Genomic DNA, 27,913 nt, shown 5'->3' with positions numbered 1-27,913 from the left:
ATGTCCCGGCACATCTACACCCGTCACGGGATAGGAGAGGGACTGCAGAAGCCTGTGTTCCAGGTAGGAGGAGAAAATACAAACTCCAAACGTCTTCTGTTCTCCTGTTCTCCTGTTCTCCTGTTCTCCTCTTCTCCTCTTCTCCTCTTCTCCTCTTCTCCTCTTCTCTTGATGGATTGCTCCCTCTATTTTTAACTGGAGCTGAATTCTTCATCTTCCCTAACCAGCCTCTGGGGTTTCCATTAATTTAGTGATCAGGTGGCGATTTCAAAAACCTGAGATGATGTGTTTAATTAACACATCATCTCAGTTAACAATTAACAGCTCCTGATGGAGTTCCTCTCATGGTGTATGAAATGTCCCAGGCCACTTTTTACGAAGAAATTAATCTGAGTTCTGAAACTGAAACACAGATAGATAGATAGATGTATAGAAAGAAAGAAACATGACTGTAATCTCACATGTGTATCCAATAACTTTATTTTTAATAACTAAAAAGAAATTACAAAAAAAGAATAAAAACACAAATACAACCAAATAATTGAGAATTAATTATGTAATAATAATTATTATGTAATAATATATACATAGTTTTAATTTCGGCAAAGAACACTGAAAAACCAAATGTCTGTGAAAGGTTCATATTGGTCAATATTTATCTACCGACTGATATATTGGTAAATCTCTATGATAAATATAGACACTGTAGGTAGATACAGTAATTAAGATACCTGACGGATCAATGTGTGTCACCATATTGATGCTAAACCCGGAGAGCCATAAATCAGGCCGATATGGATTTTTTTATATTGACCACAACGTTGGAGGGTAAGCAGAAATACTGAATACTTGGATAACTCTCACTCTGCCTGACAATATGATTCATATCATCATATGAAATAAATGGTCACTGTGTCCGGTCCTAATAGTTTGATAAATACTTAATCAATCCTGCAGGGAAACGGCACTGATGCATAAATCATGAGGCAAAGATGAGAGGTTATATAAAGGCTGCGATACAACACATTGAAAACACGGATGCTACTCAATATATATTTTACTGTTACAGTGCCAGTAGGAATATACTGTAAATCAGTCACGCAAAAAGCTAATATGTAGAGATTGAGTTCAAGATGTTACATCTTTGGATTCTGGACTTTTGGTCCTTGGGAAATCTGAATCAAGTTTATAAGCCATTTTCATGACCGACGTCCAATATAAACATTTTATAGATATCTCAGTATCAGCGTATATGTTGGTGATATGCTCCTATATGAAAACCTTTATTTTACAGAATAAACAATGCAGAAAAGTTGTACATTTATGTTTATTTTCTTAATGTAAGTTCTATATATTTGGTGGTATTTGAGTAGTTATAAATAATAAAATGTAAACTTTATAATATCAAGCCTCAATTACATTTCTTTATCATAAGGGTTTGATAACAACATTTAAGGAATCATACATTTTTGTAACCCCCTGATATTGATGTTGGTATCGGCCGCCAAAAATCTACATCGGTCAGGTTTCACTGCATGATAATAGAAATAATAGGTAGGAAAGTGAGGAAAAAGATAAATCAAATACTATCAGTATATATATTAAAAATACGAGAGCGGAATCTTAAGTAAAAGTTATGAAATAATAATGAAAGATGTAAACATTTATGTGCAATATGTCATCAAGAGTTAAAGAGCTGTACAGTTAGTGCAGGAGTTAATGTGTAATTTGATCAGAGACGGGGATTTGTCACAGTTTTGTGGAATTAACACTTAATGAATATAATAACTAATATAATCAGAAGGTTAATTGAGAGTGAGAAAAGTAAAATGTCCGTTGCATCCCCTGATAAAAACACTGTAGAGGTCATTTTATTTGGTGCTCTGACGTTACAAAGCCTGAACTTCACCCTAGATGTGCTCCATTGCCTCAGGAGGACAATATGCGGCAGATACAGAGTTCAGAGTAAAAGTAATTTATCGTATTTCACCTCCTTTTTTTTCACATCATTCCTCATCAGATGAAGTGTTTGCTAACGGGCTCGTCCGGCACAGAATCAAACTACCTGTGAAATCAGGTCAGAAATCATGAGTCTGTGTTATGGATGTTGGTAAATGACAGCCTGATGAAGATTACAGAATCAGGTAATCATAGAGGACAAGAGGCAGCTGGAAAAAGAGCTCTGCCAAACCCGGGGGCCGAGACGCAGGGTTAAATGGGGGCTGCTGGACAGAAGGTGCCCTTGAGCAAGTACTTAAAGACAGTGAGGGATACATGTGGGGAAGCTGCAACAATGACGGGGTCACGATTACAGGAATTGAATTTGTGTCTGTTTGAACGTCATCAGGGAAACAGAGGGACTTACTCCAGACGCAGCCGGCTGAAGAGATCAGACGGCAGCACCACGTCCACCAGCTTCATCCTCAGACAGGTGAGTCACACGTCGCTTTCCTTTCAACAACCTGGAGCTGACAACAGCTATTGAACTATATCAACATAATAAAATGCAGTAGTTCTAAACATATTGCCTATTATAACCTTTTTAGCTCTAATATGATTACGTCAGGGTATGGGAATCTGACTGATACAAAGGTTTTAAGGCTGATATGGATCTGATCTGAGTTCATGAAATAGCAATGAAAGTTGAAAATGAAAGTTGTGCTTTGATAAATTGAATATTACTTTCATTACTGCAATATGAACATTTCAAAAGTATCTCTAATCAAAGGAAATTGGCTGGGGCAAGTTAAGCTTGGCTAATATCAACAATGTCCTACTTAGTACAACTGAGACTGAATAAGTCCACATTGTACTGAGCAGGATTAACTGGACAACCATCTCTACCTCCTTAGCCAGAATGTATGGCAACTGCAAGTGATTAATCACATCGTACAGAAACATTATTTGAGGTGGGTTTTTCCGTCCTTGTGCTAGAAATGTCACAGAGTCTCAGAGACTTGAGAAAGCGAGCGCTCCGGCTCTGCTGCACCACTGCTGCTTTCTGACCCCAATCCTCAACCGTTCCAGAACCTTCAGTCTCACTCAAACAAGTTGGACTTTAGCGTCAAGTGAGAAGGGAAGAAAGGTACAGGAGGTCAGACGATGTGTTGCAGACGCAAGCTTTTGTTCACTGTTGTGTAGTTAAGGGACCAATGGCCTAGATTTTTATCAGCCTGGGAATTGAGTCCGCTCAGCTGCTCAGGAGGCATCGAGCAGCTCTGATGTTTAATTCATCAGGACGGACCTGTTTAATTCTTCTTTTCACATTGTTAAGCAAATTCTAATTGGTATCCTGTATGAAGTCCCTTCTGTAATTCATAATACAGGCAGGGACTTAGCTTGGACTTTGACATCCCACCAACAAGTAACCAAGGGAACTGAGGCTGCTGCGGCTGTTCAGCGACACCAGGGTAGTTTGTCATTGGTTACCTTTGTCCCCAACACCTCCACCCAGCTGCCTTCTTTCTTTCTTTGTCACTGGCTCTTTCGTTTCTCCATGACCTCGAATCCTCAATCACGCTCTCGCCTGTGCCAACACAGCACGTCTCTCTGAGGAGATCTGCTGATGTCAAATCAAAATAAATCAGGTCGGAGTCCCCCCCCCCCACCTCATCTAATATCCAGATGTGATTTATGATAGCGTCAGTGCTTGTATCTGTGGCTGGTGTTTGTATGAGAGAACTGAGGAATAACAGGTCACACATACACATTTACATATTAATATAAATATACAGTACATAAGCTTATATATACACATAAACATATACAGAATATTTACTTATACATGCACATATACAGTACATATTCATGTACTCATGCATACACATACACAGTACATATACATACAAAGTACACACACACACACATATATATATGTATTTATGTATACAAGCATTTCTTTTCCTTTTTCTTTTAAATATACTAAATATACTTCTTAAAATAACTTGCTGAGTGTAGCTCAGTCCCTAATACAATGGTCCACTACATCTTTAATTGACACACAAATAAACATTTTAAAGAAAAATCTGAAGACAGAACAACTTCCATACTCCTTCAAACTCGTTACTTTTCTAACAACATGCTCATAGAGTTCTCTAACACCCCCGCTGTGATGTGTCATCACCGGTGTGGTCGTCATCAGGTGAGAAGTGGCTCTCTTTTGATTCCCCCGCGTATCCATGGTAACGGGTGCCCTTTAACAACAGGGGTCGGGCCCGGAAGGTGGATGAGCAGGAAACTGCAGCTTCGCTCCCTTTTCAGCAGGAAGTACTTTCTTTATTTAAACACTAGGTGCTCACAAGGCAAGACAATTTTATTTATAAAGCACCTTTCAGACACAGAGGTGGATTCAAGGTGCTGCACACGGACGGAAAAAAACATAGAGACCAAATTAAAAGAAAAGATTTACACATTTGAAAGCCCAGTATAAAATAAGATACAGTTTCCACCCAGAAATGTCTTATTTCTGAATCACTCAAACATTAAGCAGCGAAGCTCCCTTAACAAAATGAGTTTCTACTTGCAGCCAGAAACACTGATAAAACAGCGGCGTCTTCACACTGCTAATCCCTCTTATGTAGGTCACATGGCTCAACTCAGCAGCCCTTTAATGCATGAATTACTGCAGGAGTAAGGACACTACTGTCACAACTGGCACAATGAACTTTAGCCCTCCAGTCACTCTGAGTAAAACTTTTAACAAGAAAGTAACCCTGTGAATATTATACAAATATTGTATAGTGAATAGTAAAACACTTGAGTGTCCAAGGATGTGTTGTACAAGTAATCACATGATTATTTCCTTATCATTCTATTAATCGATATGGTATTTTCCGTATTTAATAAATCAAAATAAATTCCTGTCATCTCCCTGTCAGAGTTCTGATTTTGTCGTAGATATGTATAAAAAATATTCAATTAAAATCCCATTAAAATGATATAAACAACAAATTTTTCAAATCTAAAAAAGAAAATGTATTTGCTTTACTACCAAGGTTCCCGGGTCACTCAGCATCTCTAAATGGTCCATAAATGTGAGTGTGATTGGTAGTTTGTGTCTGTGTGTTGGCTCTGTGAAGCGCTGGTGACCTGTTCTCAGGGTGTTGGCTCCAGCCCGCCCCTGCGGCCCTCAAAGAAGAAGTGGTGTGGATATTGAATGGATTGTCGATGATCAATTGTCCCCTGATGGCTTCATCCCGCCACTACATGTTAACAAGCCACAACTATAACCCGAATCCTTACTTTAAATCTTGTCACATTTCCAAACATGGCCCTGAAACTAAAGGTCTCAATCTTAAACTCAGTGTTTGACTACTGGAAGCTGAACATTGAATTGAATGAAGCTCCCAAACTGTTACAGAATCCAATGTTGACCTGCATCTTATTCGATACCCAACTAGCTCCTCTCTCTTTCTCTTTATTTGTCTTAGAGTTCCCCAAAAATATAGGACTGATGTGTTACTTTATGCACCAGTACACACACACACTCACACACACACTCACACACACACTCACACACACACTCACACACACACACACACACACACACACACACACACACACACACACACACACACACACACACACACACACACACACACACACACACACACACACACACACACACACACACTCACACACACACTAACCCTAACCCTAACCATTAACCTTAACCTAAACCTAATTGTAACCCTAACCCTAAAACCAAGTCTTCACCCCCAACAGTCCATTAAAGATGGGTCACAAAGTCAGGACAGGCCAAAAGGTCAAAAATGTCCTCACTTTCCCAAAATGTCCTCACTTTCCCAAAATGTCCTCACTGAGTAGCTTGTAGACGCTGGTCCTCACAAAGATAGCTGTACAAGAGTACACACACACACAAACACACACACACACACGCACACACACACACACACACGTATACACACACACACACGTATACACCCACACACACACACTGCTGAGGTGCGACACGTCAGTATCTGATGAGTAGTTTGATAATATATATAATATCTGATAACTGTAGAACTGGAAGAAAAACGAAGAAAAAAAACCTGAGGCAGGTTTGATGAAGATGCTTCAGCATTAGGTTGAGCTGCTGTGACGTGTTTTGTCAGGAGAGGGCGCTGTTGTTCTTTATTTATTTTTGAAGACAGAACACAGAAACCATAATCACACAGTTTGGATTGGATCCTACAAGCACAAAATGCCAGTTGGATTAATGTATCTATATTTGATTATTTTAGAAATATTTAACAAGATAAATACACATTATTATCTGAACTTTCTTTGTAAAAGGTACACAGCCAAAGTAATCGTAACAACTTTTAACAAGCTAATACAATACCTACACTGATATTAAACTTTAATTATAGATCTACTGAAACATTTTTCCGCTGTTTTTACTATACATTTTTTTAATCACAGTCTAAAACATCTTTGTATTAATTAAATTAACGCCTTCATACAGTAACTTAAGGAAAAGTACATGCAGGCCATGATTATTAAAATAAATGTTTGGTAAAAGAGGGAATTAATCACTAGGAGCTCCATGAAGAATGAATAAACTATAAATCGATCAAATACATCTTTACACTCCTCCATTATTCAGTGATTATGTTGAACAGTCGTGGTCATAAAGGCATCAAACTACAGCTTTTCATTGATGGATTTCCTATATTATCAGTTTGTCTGTAACAGACGTTCATAGATTGATTTTATAGACGTGCACGAGCAGCTGTAACAGAGCAGCAGCATCAGCATCACACACAGACACACACACACACACACACACACACACACACACACACACACACACACACACACACACACACACACACACACACACACACAACACACACACACATACACACACTCTGAATTCAAAGCTTGCTGGTTAATGATGCTCTAAGGCTGCGGACCCCATTTCCCCCCCTGCCTCTCTTCACCTCCCCTTTGTGCCTCTTCCTCACTTACAGTCAACCAGCCCGAGCGTAGCCTCCGCCGGCCAATCAGCAGCCCGCATCCCACCTCTGTCATCAGACGGTGCTGGAGGAAGGGAGGATTGGCTTGTGTGATGTGAGCTTGGAAGGCAGATGAAATGCCAGGTCTGCTCTGCCTCTGGGGACAAGCAGGCTGCCTTATAATGGGAAACAACACTCGCTCGTCTCGGGGGCAATAGCATCCAATTCAGCAGCGGGAAAACACAGGGCTCCACCTTTTTCGTTTTTACCCTGTCTGCTGCTGCTCTGGTGAGGTCTTGTTGCTCAGGGATCTACCTTCATGTGGAGAAAGAGACGGCTGCTGGGCTCTGTCACCCCCCCGTACTCATCATCATCATCTTCATCCATCTTCTCTGGAGCAGGTTGATCCCCAGCCCCCCCTTTTTTTCTTTAAATATTTTTTGCATCGACCAGCTGCTTTTTGGAATCTCACTCCTCCATGTACGATAACTTGTACCTACATGGATTTGAAGACTCGGAGGCGGTGAGTGGACGGGGGCGTCTGACACTTGTGAGCCTTTCTGTTGATCCCCCGCGTAAACACCCACACAGGGCATCGAGTCTTGAGTGGGCTGAACGTGCACTTTTCTCGGGGGAGTTGGAGGATGTTGGGGGAAGGGTGTGTGTGTCGGTGTGTGTGTTTTAAGTCAGTCAACCAACTGTACAGTTTTGTCATCAGATGACAGCTCTCCCCTCCTGTCTGGGCTGAGCATCTGCAGATCCTGACAGCCTTCCCTCACCATCGCTGCATATGCATGAATGGCCAGTATGCATGGAAGCCTGTTTGTGAGCATGAGGGGATATTTATATATGTGCATGTGTATGTGATTCCCAGCAGCAGCTTGTTTTTTGACAGTGGTGGAGGATGCCTTCCTCCTTCGTGGCCGCATTTGTCTTTTTCTCATTTCATCACATCCCGCTCTACATCATCAGGGTTCACAGAATAGACCAACCTCCAGAGTCATATCAAGCATCTGTAAGAGCCTGACTGTGTTGCTTCTGCATACAATGAGAAGGGACACTACGTAGAGAAATGGCAAATGCATTCCCATGCCATTGAATATAAATCCTAATCTGTATGCACACACACACATGTGCCAGGATATAACCGTATTTGATACAGAGAGGCAAACATTATTATCGACAGACATCTGTGGGAAGAAATGTGTCAGAGTAGCGGAAAAAAAGATCAATAAATGCAGGAGGTGCTGCTGGGTGGGGGGGAGGAAGGAATCCCACTGAGCCAGAATCTGTCAAGACCTTTTCATAACCCCACCTGACGCCCGGGTGCTGCTTCGAGACAAGAGGTGGAGGAGATTTTTCAATCGTTCTGCAGCAGGAGCAAGCTGGAGGTTCAGTTTGAGCAAACAAAAATAAAAAGAAGTACTTTTGATTGTTTGATCTTGAAGAATCAGCTCAATTTCATGTTGCGTTTTCAGTCAAGTCTATTAGTCTGTTTGCAAGAATACACAAACACCACCTAACGGATTTCCATTAAACTTGGTAGAAGGGTGTGTTCGTTTTTTCCTTCTAGTTTTCCACCATGTTTTTCTCCCATAAAGCCACAACAACTTTAGTGAGGTCCTACACTGATATTGGGTGATAGGGTTTGAATCCCAGTTCATCCTGAAGGTGTTGGATGACATCTGATCTGAGGCTTTGTGCATCGAAGTATTTTCATGTGAAAACAGGAGAGCCCAAGCAATGAAAAGCTCCACATGTGGTTGAGATTGTGTATTTAAACAAATTGTGACACAACGCTGGCTTATCACCGCCTGTTAAAATTTGATCTAAAGAACTGGCAAGCGAATGGTTTGTTTACTAATCCAGCTGACACCAATTTATTCGCTTGGATCCATGTTTCCGCGAAATGGCAAATCCACCTTCTTATATGTCTGTTTACCTATAGTCGCAGTACTGTTACGGTGTGGTGCTGAGTGAGTGTGTACAGTGGGTTTTTCTTAGTGTTTCAAATGAAAACAGCAGTCTGATGAAAGAGTGCAGCTCTCAAGACTCTGCTTGTATTTATTTAATCAAGTTTAAGTATTAAAAAAGTCAGTTACTTTAATCTGCCAGTTTGTTAGTGAGGCATGAAAGTGATTTTAAAGCTCATTTGGTGGATTTTTCCTGTCAAAGTGGTCGTTGGAGTTGAATTCTCTCACCTTCTTATTCCAAAACTTTTAACTTTTTTATGAAAGAACCAGAGATTCACCAAAGGACAATTTCTGTTGGAACCGAAGAGATGCTAATTGGGTCCTTAATAGTTCACCGCAATCCACAAATGCCTAGGTCTGTTTCCTGTTTTATCAGCTGCTGTGATCATGTGGTATTTGTTTCATTATTAATATGGGTCTGAATAACTGATGAGGCTATTAACGCTCCACCTCAGACTGAAGCAAACAAAACGATCTCTCAGTATTCTCAGGGAAACTGTCTCATCCAGGCTGTTGGTGTAGATACGGATTGATTTATCACTTCGTTACGACTGATTCAGCTGCAGGTTCATTTAATTCTCCTCCGATTCCTCTCAATTCCATTCATGTGTCAATTGATGCAGGAGGAACGTGGGTTTACTCCCCCCCGCCCCTCGACACCTCTGAACCCAAGCTGAAAGAAACCAGTTGAAACAATCTCTCCGAGCTGCTGCGTTCCACATTGTCTCGTGTTCGGAGACGCGTTGGCAGCGCTACAGACGAAGACGTCTCCAGGGCTCTCACTGTCCTGGTGGTTTCCTATCAGCACTTGTCATTAGCTGGCGGGCCTGTGGATGTATTTCTGAAGTGAGACTTTGGTTGGGTGGATTTCTGAGGCAACAGCCGGGGAATCAAACTCAACCTGTGATGACCCACAGACTCTCTCTGCTCGTGTGACTCACTTCCAGTTGATTTCCTATGAATGTGTCATAAGCTGTAGATTTTGACCATGAACGTAACATGGAAGGTGTGTGTCTCTTGCCTTTGCTTGTTTGTGACGTCAGCATCATCACGTAGATTTATTTATAGAGCCACCCACTTTCTCACAAATTTTTAACAACATTTACTGATATATGTGTTTTCTTAAGATTTTATGCTTCGGTTCATAAATTTAACATACAACCTAGAATGGAGCGTATATTTCCCTGAAGGCCAATCAGGCCCCTGAAACTCCATCAAGCTGCACCAAATTGCTAACATGCTTAAATATCAGTTTCCTTAATAAGCCAGATGCTTTTACATCATGAAAAAATTGATGGAAAAATGTCCATCAGGAGAAAATTGAAAAAGTGATTGTCCGTCCCTTTTATCTGGATCCACACCAACACGTAATTGGCTCTTTCTTGGCCCATGTCCTGCCTTTCAACCAAGGTTCATGAAAATCTGTTTCAATAGATGGATTCAAATAAAACAGCCAACAAAGACAGGAGTGAAACTATAACCTTTGTGTTTTTGAGGTGATTAGTTAATGTAATATAGCAACGTTTTGAAGAAGACACTTAAAGTGGAGTCTTTCTTTAAGAATGAAATAATATTGTTATTAGTATGCTGGTTATCCTGCTACTGTGTGTGTGGTGTCTGTTTCCATTTATGATTACTGCCGGATGTAATGAAGAGAGAAAGCTTTCTGCTGTTCATGGAGGCTCTGATAGGAGAGCAGGTCAGCGGAGGAAGAAGGATGGAGATGAGAGAACAGACCGAGCTTTGGCGTCTGAGGAGATAAGGCTGGAGTGTGGCACGATGGACTCAAGACTGGCCACTTGACACTCCTAGATAATGGCCTCACAAACAACCCATTGTCAGTGTGTGTGTGTGTGTGTGTGTGTGTGTGCGTGTTTGTGTGTGTGTGTGTGTGTGAGGGAGAGACAGGGGGCAGACAGGGAGGAGGGGGAGAGGTGGGTTGGCTGAGTCTTTTTACATGATAGTCATTTTGGGAAAAGCTTCAAAGTGCCTCGTGCTCCCTCGGTCCGTTCCAGTGAAATGTGCTGAATGACATCATATTTGACATTCGTCTCAGAGTCTCAGAAAAAGCCATGTGACGAATACAGAGAGCAGCATTGAAACGACTGTAGTTTATCTAGACTGCTTTATGGTTTTCAAGCACTGAATAGACTTGACTTTAGTCTGGTCTTAGCCCGAGAAACCATGAAAATATCAGAGACGACAAAACCTTTATCTTTTTCAAAAGTACTTAGAAGAATATGGCAAACGGTCAGAGTCTAGTTCATATATTTTTATTTCCATTTCATGAACGGTGGCACTAATTCCACAAAATCTTTATTTCTTTGGCCAATTTCCAACTTTCTACTAAATTCCACTTAAATCTGAAAAGGTTTATCGCTAAAATAAACAACCAGTCCTTGGTTCCAGTTTCGTAAATGTGCTTTAGCTGCTTTTGTCTGTTTTGGGACAAAATATTAGACATTAGACAATATAAATAAGATATTTTACACTTTTTATGAACTCAACAAGTAATTGATTACCTAATCATAATAATCATAATGTAAATTATAATAGGCTGCATTCCTCATTAATATATCTGCTGATTATATATATATAAAATGGTTCTATATTATTTTAAATGGTGGAACAAAAATAAAACAGGCGTAGTGACTGTTATTTGTATCAAGGAAAGAGTCCCATGGCTCTGACTGGATCATTAGCAGAGGTGCCTGGATCCCTGGACAAAGGCATTAATCCTCACTGTCCTGCCCAGTAGCTTGATTTCAGAGACTAACTGCTGTTCAAATCCTCTGCTGCACATTTGTCATTTGTTTTCATTCCATTATTGATATGCAATAGTTTTTGTTCCTCCACTGAAACCATGTTATCTGCTCCAAACAACATTTCCAGATTCAGGACAAGAGCAAGTCCTCTACTAGTCTTTTATACTGCTCAGAGTTTTACAGATTTTCTTCTATTCTTCCTGCCTGAAAGGATGAGTGAGTGTGACACTGTCATCAGTCAAACATGCAGTGTGTTGGAAGGTCCACAGGACACACACAGATACATACATGCTATCTACCACCTCGTATGATAATGTGGAGTTTATCAAAAACATGCCGTCCCTGTGTCTCTTCCATCGGAGCTGTTAAATAGCAGATCACCAGAGAGAAAGCAATCGCTCAAAGCATCTGTTCTCCTGTTAAAGTAGCTGAACAGGGTAATTGGAGGCTCTACTGCCGGAGAAGAAATTGATGAACAGGGCAGAATTTAAAGCAATACATCATGTGTTAGTCCTCATGTCAAGCAACCCTATGTAAGCATGTTTCCTCCCCCCTGAGCTTTGAAATATTGTGTGTGTGTGTGTGTGTGTGTGTGTGTGTGTGTATGTGCGATTTTGTTCTTCCACATGGACTGTGCACAGCTGCCACTGCTGCCACAGATGATACTACTTTTTATTAGATAAATCAAAGTACAGAAATATAAATTTAAAAAACTGTTCACTACTGCTTTCTAAACATTAAACTATTCACTAAATATGAGTATACATACTTATAATAAATATGCTTGATGTCTTTCATCAAGATCTTTAAATATTTCCCCAGGAAATCAACTAAAATATCATCACTTCTCCGTAAACTCTCTTCACTCCAACGAGTTTCTTTTGTCAACCGAGTCGAACACTACCAAAAAAAACAACCAGAGGCACTTTTAGGTATTCTAGGTCCATGCTACATTTTGTGATTCACCTCTTTAGCTATTTGTTTACCTGCAGGCAACCAAAACCTGCTCAAACGTGATTGGTCAAACTGGAAACAAAAAAACTAAATCTGGTCCCTCACCTTCAGATTCTGCATATTCACATGCAGAATCTGCTTAAAGGGATTAACTATTGTTTGAAATACAATTATATGCTGTTTGATTTAGATTTCCCTTAATGGCATCCCAGAGACCAAATCCAAACCATAAAAAAGAGACATAGAAATTGAGATATTGGGTTTTTACCATATTCTGTTCCATATAAAACAGAGAAATACAGTGAATTCTATACATGAGAGATGCTCAAACCATCAAATATGACTTAAGATCATGTTATTTATATTTAGCCATCATCTCTTTTCTATGAAAAGATTAGATTTGTATTTTTTACCCCCTTAAATTATCTTCTGAAATGTTTTTATGAAAGATTCTCTCGGCTATTTATGAATCCATTGCTCACAAAATCTCACATCTTCAGCTCTCATGAAATATTCAGATGAGATGAATGAAGCCTCATTTCCAGCACAGCGTATCTGCCCGTGCCATTTACCTCCCTGTGCTCCCTGGGCGCTCTTAATGGGTTGTGTTCAACAGAAGGCCCGTATGTGGCAGCCTCCATAGGGCGACAGACTGTGCCATCATCTGTTAGATAAACATTTGTGCTGAGGCTTGGTTTTTCAGGCCTGTTCGGCTGAGTCGCTAAACGTCCGCCAGCTGATTGTCCGGCAAAACAGGAAAGAGAATACCCCCCAACCTGATGAACAGGAGAAGTAACTGCACAGAGCATCTCAATGAATCGGGACTTTATAGATATGCTCATGGCTTTGATTAGAGGATAAGTGAATCAATTAATTGAAAGACAATTTATCACTAATTATTTTTGACAATAGTCATTTGTAAGCACAAATTCCCAATATTTGACGTTCCAGCTCCTCAAATGTGAGGATGCAGAGATTTTCTTGGTCTCACTGTAAGCTGAATATTTGTGAACATTTGATTATTGGTCACACAAGGCTTAAATAAATTAGTTTAAGACTCTCTGACTGATGGAAACATCTAAAATCAATACTGAATACACTGAAACACACTAAAACACACAGAGTCTTGAATTTTTTTTTTTGCAACCAATGATCTGACATGTAGGAAATACAAATTCTCCGCCTTACTGTTTATAATAAAAGCTGAACCATTCAGCTAGTCAGAACTGGAACGCCTCCATGATCTTCACGCCTCAACAGCCAGGTGGCGACACGCTGAATCCACTTGGACAGAGCGAGGTTAGAGATGAGCTCTCGTAAGCGAAGGTCACGTTTCAGAATTTGATCATCAGAAAGTTGTATGTGTAATCTTACAAAAACACATGTGACTTGTATTATTTATTATTCATATTAATTAATTCAGAAACACTTAGACCTAGATTATTTATTTGCTATCTATTGAATATATTTCGATTTTGTTTCTGAGATTATGTTGGAATAAGTCCTACAGGTCATCTTTTGTCGTTGTGGTTCTGGCTTGTTTCAGATCCAGAATTCTGATCCAGAATCTGTGGCTCAGGTGTGGTTTAAGTCATCGGAAGAGGGTTAAAATGTTCTATTTATAGTTTGAAAGGGTTGTGAGGGGGAGGCAGGGTCTTGTGATGACTCAGACTCGGACTCGCCTCTGATATTTTTTTGATCTGTGTCATCTCGTTGCATTGAAGCCTCTGTAGCTGCAGCTTGTTATTTGAGAGGCCGACATGTGGTCAAGGTTCGGGCCTCACCACGTCGAAACCGAGTCTACATACATGAATACATGGGTAAAAGCAAAGAAAGGAGTTGTGTTGTTGTGCGAGAGCAGAGTGTTGACACGGCACACAGTAACGTGATATCCTGGCTCTGAGCTAATGTAACACAAAGAAGACACCACGTCACCTGCCATACTGTCAACATGACATTATTATGTTAGGATGCGTTAGTTCAAGAACATGGAGGGTACATCTGACTGCTTGTGTGCAGAGACTGTGTAATAGATACCTGGATTTGAGGATAAGCAGTTGTTGCACTAAGAGAGCAGGGTGCACTTTAAATCCCAATTCATCCGACCCACAACGGTTTATAGATTATGTTGAGTTAAGTGCTCTCAAAATTATATATAAATTATATATATATATAGCCTAATTATTTCAAGGCCAATTAAGAACACATGCATTGTGCAAAAAACTGTAGCAGTCTTCTGTATTTTTGCCAACTTTCTATTTTCTAGTACACATGATTTTATGAAAATTAGTCAAAGCAACATTAAAGTTAAGGGCAGTGTACAACTTGTATTTCTTTGTTTATGCAACTTTAAATCTCTGACTAGAAACTAAAACCTAAATTTTTTGTGGTATACAATACAACATAAATATTTAAGGTTAACAAAATGTATACTATGTTGACCTTTTAGTAGTTGTTTGAACTTTGACACGGTGTTCTTACATGGAAGGGACAAAATTAAAACTTTCTCCACAGTGGTTCTGTGATAATATGGTGCTGATGAACCACAATATTAAAGATTGTGTTCTTTGTGAAACTTCTACTCAAATATAACTTAACAAGATGCAGCTGACTTTGATAAACTCCGTCTAAAATGAGTGGCCTGAAATGTATTCTCATAAATGTTTGACTTTTTTCTTGTACTACTATGACTCTCGTAATGTTATAAAATTATCCTCTCTAAACTCTTTTTTTCGTTTTTTCAGTATGAATGAGCCTCAAACTCCATTGTTCAAGACAAATGTGCATACATTTTATGAAAAACAGGGATGTTATGAACGCTGACCTATTGTTTTACATTTGAATAAGAAAATAGGGTTAACAAGTTTTTTTAAAAGTCCTGTCATGGAAGATGTCATGGGTATTGATAGAACAGTGCACAACATTACGTCATGCTACATAATCCGATATGATAATCATGTTCATATGTCATGCAAATCATGCACTGATGTTGCGACGTGCAGGAGCTGCCTGTTCAAGCGGAGAAATATGGGTTTAATGTGAACTGCAAACTGGAACAGCACAGTTCTATTGTGGCTTTATGCTGCTTTTTGTCTCTATGAAGACAAAGTGAGAGAAAGTGACACACAGAGACATGTTTGGACTGGATGACAGATAAAGGCAGACAGGCTGGCAAACAAATAGGGTAACAAATGACTGTGGACAGGTGGGTTACAGACACCGCGGGGCCAATGAATCATAAAGGCTGTTGGTGTCAGTGTTGGAACCGCAGCAGCAGCAGTAGCAGCAGCAGCAGCAGCAGCAGCCGTGCTCGCTCTCATCATTCACTCCCTCATCTCATTTAACGCCGGTGACACGGGGAATATCTGGCTCCTGACCCTGGAGGAGAGGGCCATGCGTATTGTTGCCCCGCAGGCCACAACTCACAGTGCGGGCTCCGTACCTGTGCTAAGACAGATATGATGTGATGAGCAGTAAACACCTTGTGGACAGCCTGAGCCGGTAGCTCTTTGCTTGTAGGACAGGCGGCCGGTGTTTATGCTAATGTAGTGATTACTCAGCGGTAGTGTAGCGTGAAAAAACAGATTTTGTGTCATAGAACAACAACATCTCACTCCATCACTGAGATGAAGTAACAGGTAACTGGACTCGAAAGAGAGAGGGAAGAGGGAAAACTGCTGAATTCAAGTAATGTTAAAACATCTGTTCTGAAGAGAAGGGGAAAAGACCTGCAGTCCAATGTATGAAGGTTTACGAGTTTATAGAGTAGAGAGGGGGTGTGATCATGTTTTTTATTGTATGATACAGTTTAGAAACCCATCTTCATACATGTTTTGTCATGAATTGTAACACAAGCATTAGCCTACAGCCACCGCCTTCTACAAATCTCCAATTATTCGCTCAGTTTACAACAAATCTAAGAGTGACGGTTATCGTAAGAAATAAAAAAGAGTACGTTATAGGGCAGCAACTAACAATTATTTTTTTTATTAACTGTCTTATTCTTCCAAATACTTTTATTAATCATTTAATTGTTTGGGCTGTAAAATCTCAGTTAACAATTATAAAAAATACCCATCACAATTTTGTCCAAAGTGACTTACATTTTTAGTACACTCAACATTTATGAGGGGCCATTCTAGCAGTTCAGTATCTTGCCATGGACACTTCGGCATGCAGATGGGGAAGGTTGGGGATTGAACCGGCAACTGTCTTGTTGGAGAACGCCCATTCTACCACCTAGGCCACACCGCCCCCTTTAGATGGTCATATAAAGTATAAAATGTGGAAATGCTGCTGATGTACAAAGGTTGTTCCTTTGTTACCATGATTTTTTTGTTATAATACTTTTTGCTTTTATAATTGTGATGTTGAAATTGAAGAAAAACAGAATTCACAAATAATTTATCATAGTGTTCTTAACTTTCCATGTTTAAAATATGATACTACAAGTTTCACTTAGAGCCTGTTCCTGAGCTCAGAGGCAAAATGTGCCCCATTAGCTCTGCTATGTTTCAGACTGTACATTACTGTGTCACAGATGTGTTCAACAACACCAAGCCACTGTATATATTTATGAGCGCACAGAGCTTTCATTACACGGCACAGTTGTTACAAATTGGCCCTGGAGCCAGAAATCCCACATGAGAACACAAACAGCTTCAGTGATGGTCAGCCAAAGGTGAAGTGGTGGAGCCAAGACAGCGTGGTCACACATGCATCATCCGTGTGTGAGAGCAAACAACACGTCAGTGCTGTTATAAAATGGAAGAACTGTGTGCACTGCCGATTTATCCATCTGTGATGATTGATGGATCTGTAGTAAAGGTCCATGAGGGAGGGAGCCACTGACAGGACTGAACTGTTCAGATGTGTAATGTCTGTGATTTTTCATTTCACACTCTAAAGCATTGAGGATGAATGTTGGCAAAGTTTGCACTAAATGTGACCAAATACCCCTAAATCCCTAGCACAGATGCCATTTAATTGCCAGTTTTCCAACACACTTAAACTGATCTAATACAATGTTTTACCTTGAACTGTGCTATTGATTAGCCCAATCAAAAGTAGTTAAAGGCATCAAAACTGTTGTAATAATACTTGTGATGTTTTTGACACTTGCAGAGTGAGTATTTTTTAACACTCTCTAGACAGTAGTAACAGGTTTATGCCGTGAAACTGGGCAGCCTTTAGCCTTAGGAAAGTACCTTATTTAAAATTAACCAAACATAGGATACAATGATATCAAAAGCACTCAAATGAAGCATTTGCAGTGTGAAATACTACCTTGCTTGTTTTTATGTTAATTAAATGTTGTCTATGTCTAATTTATCAGCTGATTCATCAGCTCATTGATGCTAATATCATAGAAGATAAAGATATATGTATATATGTCTCCGTCAGGACGTCTCCTCAGCGCTCTCCACCCCCCGGCTGCAGGTTGGGCGGCTCCCTGCAGGGGATTTTGGAGCTGATCGGGCTGTGATTACATTCTGAGGGAAATCTCTCTTTGTCTCCACTGCTACTTGTGTTTATGTTTGCACACTTTTCTCAGCTGCTCATTGCTCAGCTCATAATCTGTCTGCTTCAGTCTCTCTCTCTGTGCCTTGAATAAGTGGGAGGGTGTTTTTACTGCTCCTCTAACCCAGCAGCCACTGACTTGTGGCTAATAAGGAAGAGGGGAAGCCAATGACTCCTCTGATGGTGATGGTAGGAGACTGTTCTCCAGCCTGAGGCTCTTTGGTGGTGCTGGAGGTTTATACCAGTTGAACACACACATAGATACAGTGCAGATACAGTAAGGGCCGTCCAAATTGTCTGTACAGGTTATACTATTCTTACGAGACATACAGATGGATAATAAACTAAACAAAGGGAAAAGATTCTTATCACCAGAAACACCTATGGGAGATTTAGAAATGACTTCACTCTCCACTGCTATAATTGAAATCAGGGAACATTGTGTGGAAGACTAGTTTTAATTCCTCCAGTAAAGGTGTACAGCTGTAGCTCTTCGTTATGTTTTCACCAGTGTCTCTTTGGCTGATTATGTTGATTAAAAAGCAATGAACTGATCTATACCAAACTTGGTTTTGGCTTCTTTGGATCCAGTGAAAGGGGCAGATCCCAGATGTTAAATCATTTTCTTTAACATTGCAAGTTGAGGCAATTTCTCAGTAGTGAATGGGACATATTTAGGATTGCTTGGCCTTGGTTTATGTTCTTTTAATTCAAGGATGTGATTTTTCAGTTTGAGAGAAGGACTTATTGATATGACAGATTTTGTAATGCTCTCACTCAAAACACTGTGATTTATTGTCTGTGACAATTATAGGTTCCCCCAAAAAAGTTGAATCAATAATAACTGAACTCAAAGGAGCTAATGGCTGATCGGAGAAAATGTCTACAGCTGGTCTTTATTCAATTTGCCTTAAACTTTAATTCTGCTCCTTTTCCCATGTGTGATCACAGATGTTTTCAGAAGTGCAGCAAACATTCAACCCATAGAGGTCAGTGTAGCAGCGTGACATACGTGACTGCAAGTAAAAGGGGAATATTTTTACCTCTGCGTCACTCAAATTCATATTTTCTCAGATCACCAGGGTTAAAAACAAATGAAGTGGATTTCTTCCTGTCGATATTCCAGTGGCACAGTGGTAGTTTGTCTGCCCCGAGTGTTTCTAATTTCATTTCTAAAAATAAAACCACCATCTCTCTGAATCTTTCCCTTCCGGCCTGGTCGTCATCTTTAATCTGTTAGTCTTTGATCCTGTATGGAGGGAATACAGCTCCACTCTCACACGCACACACACACGCACACACACACACACACACACACCTGGGACTCTCTAACCTCCCACTCATGAATTTGCTTCATCTCTGGGGTTTTAAGAAACAGGCTCTTATCATGTCCTGCATCTATTTGCACTCTTTTGCATTTTAATGTGTTAAGTTTCGGATGTCACGTCTAATCTGTGATGAGGAAAGTTGTCACCCTGCAGCGGTTTCACTTATTCCTTTTAAAAGCTCTCCTGGTGACAGTATTTCTGTTTCTTTTCGCTCTGCAGGGCTCAGCTGATTCCTACACAAGCCGACCGTCCGACTCGGATGTGTCCCTGGAGGAGGAGAAGGAGGGCGGCCGGCAGGAGAAGGAACAGCAGGCCACTGTTCAGCTCGAGAGGGCAAAGGTCAGCGTCACTGCACAGAAAATCCCAGGGAACACACACATTCTCAGCTCAGAGACAAAACACAGGATTTTGGGGGATATTCAAATTATGATTACACCGTTCCAGAAATTACCTAAAACAGTCACAACACCAGGAAGAAAGACTGAAGAATCAACTCACATAACATTCTGTCAAAAGGTTTAAACACGAGGCCATAAATACACTGGAACTTCTGCCACTAAGGTGCGGCAGAAAACAGTGAGGAAAACCTCCAGGACAGACAGGAAGTAAAATCAGATAAATAAAGAAAGTAATTACAAACTAAAATAGGACACACTTAAGAGTCCAAACTGGAATCATGAATTTCTATTTTGGTATTTTAATAACTTGCCGTTCCCATGTGATGGTTTTATTTTGATCAAATTGAAATATTTTTTTGCAAATTGGCAGTACTAGTCATACTATTCTGTCTAACTTCCAAGGCACTGCAGAAATAAGCAATATTAATACTCGCAAACAGCAGTTGTACTATGAAGTATTTTACTGTGAGGGCATCAGGAACATACACAATGTCACCTGGCATATATTGATATCGCATCGAAATCTAAAAATAAAAGAGTTAAAGGAAAGTGATAGTGATAATCACCAACTTAATCAATTTCAATGATATCATTTTCCACTCTTCTCTCCCACAGACTAAAGCGGTGGCGTTTGCTGTGAGGACCAATGTCAGTTACTGTGGTGCGTTGGACGAGGAGGTTCCCGTGGCCGGCACCGCTGTGTCTTTTGATGCCAAGGACTTCCTCCACATCAAAGAGGTATAATTCAGTCTCTATCCTGTATGTTAAACCTGCAAGGAGGATTTAATTTATGCAATAACAGATCGCCTCATGTAGAGTTTGTCGCTTTTTTTATATTAAACTTACCAAACCAGTGGCTGCTGCAGGGGAGATTTTAAAAGCACACACTAGTCATGAGTTAGCCAAACCTTTCTCTCTATTGAATTTCTATGATTCTGTGTGATGGACACTTAAAAAGCAACTTTATTCCGAATACTGATTTTTAGATACTACTGCCGCATCATGTGTATTTTATTCAGAGATGGAGACTAATCTAAAATGCTGATGATATCTGTCTTCATTTCACAGAAGTACAACAACGACTGGTGGATCGGCCGCCTGGTGAAGGAGGGCTGTGATATCGGCTTCATCCCGAGCCCTCTGAAGCTGGAAAACATCCGTCTCCATCAGGAACAGAAGAGAGGACGTTTCCACGGGTGAGTTGGAGGAGGAGGAGGACGGGGTGTGAGGTTGCCGGCGGCGGAGGAATCAGACGACACACGGATCAAGGGGATAAAAGACAGATGGACGGATAGTGGATGTGTTGAAGAGCCACTTCCGGAGAGAGTAGAGCCGGGCAGTTGGGAGGAAATCAGGTGGACAGAGGCCAAGTTGTGTTGTGTGGTCCAACTGCTCAGAGGGGGGCCACCACACAACTTTCCATCAGATGAGGGGGATGTGTGTTAGCCACCGCCATTTATTCAGGCCAAAGTAAATTAAAAATACATCACATTGGAACAGGTTTTTAATGTCCAGGGAATAATAAACACTGCTGATTATTTTCTGTCTTAAGCTAATGCGAAAGATGAGATTGATCTTTATGGAGATTTATTTAAAGAAAACCTTTTTTTTCTGAGATTTACTTTTGAGAATTTACACAATTTAGTTAATAGTCATTTGTTGTATGGTGTACCGTGTTGTACTGTGCTTCTTAATGTAGATCTGGAACTAGAACGGCAAACACTAGAGCTCACACCGTCATTAAGGTCCAACAGTCTCCTTATAAAACTACCTTCAAATTCACTATATCCTGATTTTAATTGGGATCTGCACCAAATTTCACATGCACATACATATCAGTGCTCTAAGAACATCTTACAATGTTGAATAAACTACCCCAGTGTGCCTGTTTTACCCACAGAGCAAAGTAAGTTATCCTAAAGGCTATAAGAGGAAAACGCTGCCTTGCAATAATATTATACGAAGCCTTGAACACAGTCTGTGGTCACCTGTCCTTCAGAGGTTTGGGATGTTTGACTGATGACGACTTGCAGGATTTGACCACATCCCTTCTCTCTTTGTGTTTTCTGTCCTGGATGCAGCAGTAAGTCCAGCGGAAATTCCTCCTCCAGTCTCGGAGACATGGTGTCGGGAACTTTCAAGCCGAACCCCAACTCTGCAGGTTCGTCCCAAAGACAAGAGTCTACTCACGTCTGAGAGGAATAACTGGGGTCAGACTTACAGAGGGAATAGTTTGGCTTGAAAGCTGCTCTGTTTTTGTCATTTATTCACACTTTGATATTGTGATTTTTTATATTTTCAGATATAATTTTAGTTTGCACCCACTCACTTGATTTTTTGTTCATCTTTTTCAGGAAAGCAGAAACAGAAAGTGGTGAGTCCATTGAATTCATTTGTTATTTTTCATGTTTTGTATGCAATACGATAAATTCTAGTAATAAACAAAATAGTAAGGTAATTTTAATAGCTTAAGTTACTGATTAAAAGAACTATTGAAAAATAGAAAAGATTACCTTTGGAAAGATCATGTGTTTTTGTAATATAACTAAATACATTTTATCATCTGCATCTAACAGATTTGTTTGACATTATTTACTTGAGTTATATTTGGGGCGACTTTGGGTAGTTGGAGACTTAAGAAGGCTTAAGACTGGTTTTGATATCAAAGTTTGACTGAAGCTGTGTGTTTCCTCCAGGCTGAGCACATCCCTCCCTATGACGTGGTTCCCTCCATGAGGCCGGTTGTCCTGGTGGGACCTTCCCTGAAAGGTTATGAGGTAGGACGGGCTGCTGCTCCTCCAGATGTTTTCATCATCCTCTTCACAGCCAAAACTAGAATGTTGTTATCCTTTTATCAGTCAAAAGTTTTCTACAACTAATTATAAAGATCCAGGCAGTGTGATGTATAATCATATAAAGTCATTTTCTAATCAGTTTCTGAGCCTATAGTAAGTTTACATTCTAGTAAAGATCAAAATTCAAAGTTAGCTGGCATGTCCAGAATGACTGATGATTGAAAAGAAAGAAGAATGACATTACAGATAAAGATATACACCTTATAATGTAAACATATATGGAAAAAAAACCTTCCTTCGTTCTGTGAATTAATCTGCATCGACATAACTTTACTTGTGCATTACTAGTGGCCTCCATCCAGGGACTATAGATAAAAATGTTCTTTCAGTTTGAATGAATTTACTGTACTTACCTATTGATTTAACAGTAAATAATAATGGCAATTATAATAATTGTGTAACAATGCTTCTGTTATTAGCCATGCTGACTCATTCCCTGTATTGCATCATGTTTTTGGCTCTAGCTTATTCCTAGAGATCCAACATCAAAATACAGGCATTGCCATCGATTATCAGTTACCACAGGACAAACAATAAAGGAGGCCAAGGAGTTGGTGGGAGGGGGAGTCAGTTGTCATGGAATCACAGTCCTCGGTGTTGCCATGGTAACAACCTTCTGGGTAAACTGCGGTGTCTGACAATGTGGAGCAGAAATAATATTAGAAGCAAAAGAATAATTTATACTGCACTAAAGCCCTTTTTCGAATCGAAAGACTAACCACATGACATTTTGTGTTTTCATAACTAAGCACAGATGTTAAAGAAAGAAAGCTATAATGACAGACAAGCTTTGAGTGAGCTGTGCTCTGAGTTTAGGGTGTAGTTACCTTTAATAATCATAATGTAATAATAAAATTGACATGCATTGCGTAAAAGGGGAGGTACGGTTGCCATATTGAAAGAAATATAAAAATAAATATTTATTTACCACAAATTCCCCAAAAGCATTCAAAACTGTGCTTTAAAAGTCCAGCAAAATATTTTTTAAGTAAAAGTACACATCATGCAATACGACAACCCATGACAGTTTTATTTTATTACAAGTTGAAAGTGTATCGCAGGGCCAATGTACAGAGACGAACCATTCACACTCATATTCACAACTACGGTCAATGAAAAGCCTCTAACTAGCCTTACCCCAGTCTGCATGTCTTTGGACCGTGGGTTGAGAAAAGCCACACAAACGTGTGGAGGACATGCAAACTCCACACAGAAAGACTCAAGGAGGCCTTGAGACCAATTTGCTCATGTACTGCCCTAGGATATTAATTAGTAACTGTAACTTTCAGGTGGTAAAGTTAATAGTACATTTCTCTCTTAAATGTTGGAATAAGAACATAAAGTAGCTTAAAGTGGTATGCGACTTAGTAAATGTACATAGTTACTTCCACTGCTTTTAGCTCAAAGAATGTCAACCCTCTGTCATCTGAGATGACTGAATGTCTATTAAGAGGGATTTCTGAACAGAGGCAACTACTAACCTAGAATTTCTGCTTCAATGCAAAGGCCTCAGAGTGGAGCGCGTATTCATCAGCCAAAGCTGCACTGGAGGCTGCACTGCATAATTGCCCCGATTCATCACCTGTGCACTGGCCTTCTCATTGTGGCTGCTAATCACTTTATTTAATGTGTTCGTTTTGCTGAGCGCCAGGAGAGAGACTGTGATCGCTGTGCACAAGTGTGTTATTCTCACACTGTTCTCTGTTTGTTTTTCATTTCTTCCTCTCCTCTTTTCATCTCGCCTCCTCCTCACCCTCATTCATCTGTGCAGGTGACAGACATGATGCAGAAAGCGCTGTTTGACTTCCTGAAGCACAGGTTTGATGGCAGGTGAGACGTTCAGCGCGTTCAGTCATCGTTCAGCACGTCGTCCCGGTGCACGCTTGTCCTGTATGACATGTGTGTTTTGTGTTGTTGCAGGATATCCATCACACGGGTAACAGCTGACATATCCTTGGCCAAGAGATCAGTACTAAACAACCCCAGTAAGAGGGCCATCATTGAGAGATCCAACACCCGCTCCAACCTTGGTAAAGCTACAGGAACTGTCTGACTCAATGATGCAAATGTCTTTTAGGTGTTCATACGGTAAACATTGTGCAGTTATCTTCATATTCCTGTTGTTTTCATCATTGCTATGCTGTGTGTTGTTGTCGTCTCCTTGCAGCCGAGGTCCAGAGTGAAATAGAGAGGATCTTTGAGCTGGCCAGGTCTCTGCAGCTGGTGGTGCTGGATGCAGACACCATTAACCATCCAGCGCAGCTCATCAAGACCTCATTAGCGCCCATTATCGTCCATGTTAAAGTGTCCTCACCTAAGGTAAGATTGAAGGCTCAGGCCCTGTTCAGACCTGGTTTTATACACCTGCTCTGAGACATCTGATCACACCTGACATCAAAATGCATCTTGAATCTGTGACCACTTGGGATCAGATGTCACCTCCGGAATAATTAAATAGTTAATTCAGGAATAAGCCTTTTGAAAAAAGGAAGATTTTAGGTGAGACTTAAAAGAGAACACCATTTCAGACCGCCTTTTGCTTCAAACAATTCATTCCAGAGCTTTTGGGGCCTGATAAACGCTGGTTTTCAACCTTCAGAGCCTTGTCCGAAGATGTGTTGGTGGCCACAAAGAAATCAACGCATGGCTTGTAATGGAAAATCTGCTGGTCAATGGTCAACCCATCAGTTAAGAAAGCGTTCAGGAGCCCTTCGATGTTTTGTGCTGAAATATTTATTTAAGCTTGGCCAAGGAGAAAATCTGCATTCATCGATACAGCTGTGCATGATGTCCTCTCATATTCTGAAGTCTACTTTCCTGCAGTCACACTTTAAACTGCCACAGATTTGTTAATCTAAGGGTCTGCTGTTTCCTAAACAATCAAATGCATTTTCTAGTTTTGGAGACAGTATTGCCTGCTTACGCAGTCTCATATCTGTGGTGTCTAGGGAGTGAAGCCTTTGACCTTCGCCAAGTTCTCGCACTTCCCCAAACACGACAACCAGCTGCACTATGCCCTAGAGAGAGGAGAGGAGAAACAGTATTACTTTTATTCTCATGCTATTAAAATTTCAGAGTGAAATCTGAGCAAAACCCTTCCAAGCAGTGAGAGAGGTCTGAAGCATTATGCATGACTGCTGCTCTCTGAGTTTGAACATATAGGAGCAGCGACAGGCGTGCTATTACTTGTGCTGGTTTGATTTGCTGGAAATGTAATCTCCTCATGCCCAACATGAATACAGCAGCTGTAATGTTCATGGAGCAGTTGTAATTCATAGAACTGGGAATGGTGATGAAGAGGCCTGTCCGGTGAAGAGTGTGGTTTGTTTAATAAGTAGTAGTAGTTGGTATTCATTCCATAATCTGAGTCATTTCCCTGTATTTTTCTATTGTGTATGTGCTTCCCACAGGTTCTCCAGCGGCTGGTCAAATCAAGAGGGAAATCTCAAAGCAAACACTTGAACGTGCAGCTCGTTGCAGCTGAGAAACTATCACAATGTCCTTCCGTGAGTCCAACCCTTAAAATCTAGACAAGCGAGTTTTACACTCAGACTTTGACAAGATAAACAAACGCGAGCATCAGCTACACTGTTCTCTCTTCCTCTCCGACCTCAGGAGATGTTTGATATTATTCTGGACGAGAACCAGCTGGAAGATGCATGTGAACATCTGTCGGAGTACCTGGAGGCGTACTGGCGTTCTACACACACGTCACTTAGCACGCCACTCAACCCCCTGCTAGGACGCAATCTGGGCTCTACTGCTCTCTCCCCGTATCCTGCCGCCATTCAGGTGAACCTCTAGAACAGAAAAAGAAGTAGTGCTGTACTTGTTTCCTTTGTTAACTTTAAGTTTGAACTCTTTGATTATTACGTGTATTTATAACAGTGTGTGTATATGTTGCTTCTCTATAAAATGCAATCTCTCCAAAATCATACCTTCATATTTTGCTATTAATGCTGCAGTTCTCTAACAATGGACTGAAAGCAAAACTCAAATCCTCTGAGTATCAAACATCTTCCTGCAGTCTCAAAAAGTAGTTGAGAAATGTTGCACTTTCATAATTGATGGAGGTCAGCCTACTGATTTATAGAAAGTTGAAGAATATTCAAATATTCTTTATATTGCTGCTGCCCTCCTCAAGGCTCTTAAGCTCCATGGAAGAATCTAATTACGGAAACTATCAGTGTTTTGTCCATAGTGAACATATGGATTTGCAATGAAGGAGTGAATTACCGGAAGCTCTAAATTAAAAATAAGAGAAGTTCCTGATCTATTTATACACTTTATTTAAGTCAGTTCTGCTTTAAATACATTTTCACTTTCAGATCCTTCACATAGAACATCTTTTTATACCGCTAAATATGATGCAAGCAGGTATTTAAAATAGATTGAACTGGATTCAAAGCTTTGTGACCTGACCTACCTCCCCAACAGTCTCCCTAAGCTGCACCCAATTGCACACACCCGTAGATTTTGTTTCTCTAAATACCCATGATTTATTTTTCATAAAGATCCATTTATTATTTCTTTAGGAATTCACAAAAATTTGGGAAAATGCTAAAGAAAGTGAAAAAGAAATCCTGCATCCACCACCTTCATCGAATCTGCTTGAAAAGTTCCTTTCTTGTCCCTGAATCCACCCTTACAGCAACTTTCAAGAAAATCGTTTTTTTAAGTTTTTGTATAATCCTGCTAAAAGACAGACAAACTGACCAAAAACATACTGCAATGGAAACATAACCTCCTTGGCGGAAGTAGCAAAACTAAATGAATTATGGATAGTTGCTGTAAGTATTCTTTTCTGCTCATCCGTAGTGTTAAACTAACAGATACTAAATATCACGTCCTCTCTCAAACAGGCCCAAAGAAACATGAATAGCAACCACACAACGACAGACCATGCGCCCGTGGAACGCCGCAGCCTGATGCCCGCTGACGAGAACTACCATAACGAAAGGGCGCGGAAGAATCGCAACCGTCTGTCCTCAGGCTCACAGCAGAGCCGGGACCACTCGCCCCTGGTAGAGGAGGACTACCAAGACCCCTACCAGGACTCTTACAAGCCTCACCGCAACCGAGGGTCGCCAGGAGGCTACAGCCAGGAGTCCAGGCACCGGCTGTGAGCTGAGGCTGCAATCACAAGTCAAGGCCTGTC

At 40.5% G+C, this 27,913-nt stretch overlaps 1 protein-coding gene across 2 annotated transcripts; it reads left to right on the top strand.

Moving 5' to 3' along the window:
• cacnb4a (calcium channel, voltage-dependent, beta 4a subunit) lies at nt 1-27,881 on the top strand. Of its 2 annotated transcripts, none has more exons than XM_061088467.1 (14): nt 1-63; nt 2,348-2,431; nt 19,722-19,841; nt 20,516-20,638; nt 20,969-21,096; nt 21,985-22,061; nt 22,255-22,274; nt 22,597-22,677; nt 24,527-24,585; nt 24,676-24,785; nt 24,923-25,074; nt 26,166-26,261; nt 26,371-26,547; nt 27,618-27,881. In XM_061088467.1, exons 1-14 carry the CDS (start codon nt 1-3, stop codon nt 27,879-27,881), a joined length of 1,554 nt encoding a protein of 517 aa, XP_060944450.1. The 2 variants fall into 2 exon arrangements, with proteins under 2 accessions (XP_060944450.1, XP_060944449.1); XM_061088466.1 differs by having other exon boundaries at nt 21,982-22,061.
• The last annotated feature ends 32 nt before the right edge of the window (nt 27,882-27,913 follow it).

The sequence above is a fragment of the Limanda limanda genome, chromosome 16 (assembly GCF_963576545.1).
Source record: "Limanda limanda chromosome 16, fLimLim1.1, whole genome shotgun sequence".
Taxonomy (NCBI): Eukaryota; Metazoa; Chordata; class Actinopteri; order Pleuronectiformes; family Pleuronectidae; genus Limanda; species Limanda limanda.
Note: the sequence above shows the minus strand (reverse complement) of the source record. Positions and strands in the feature narration are given on the sequence as shown.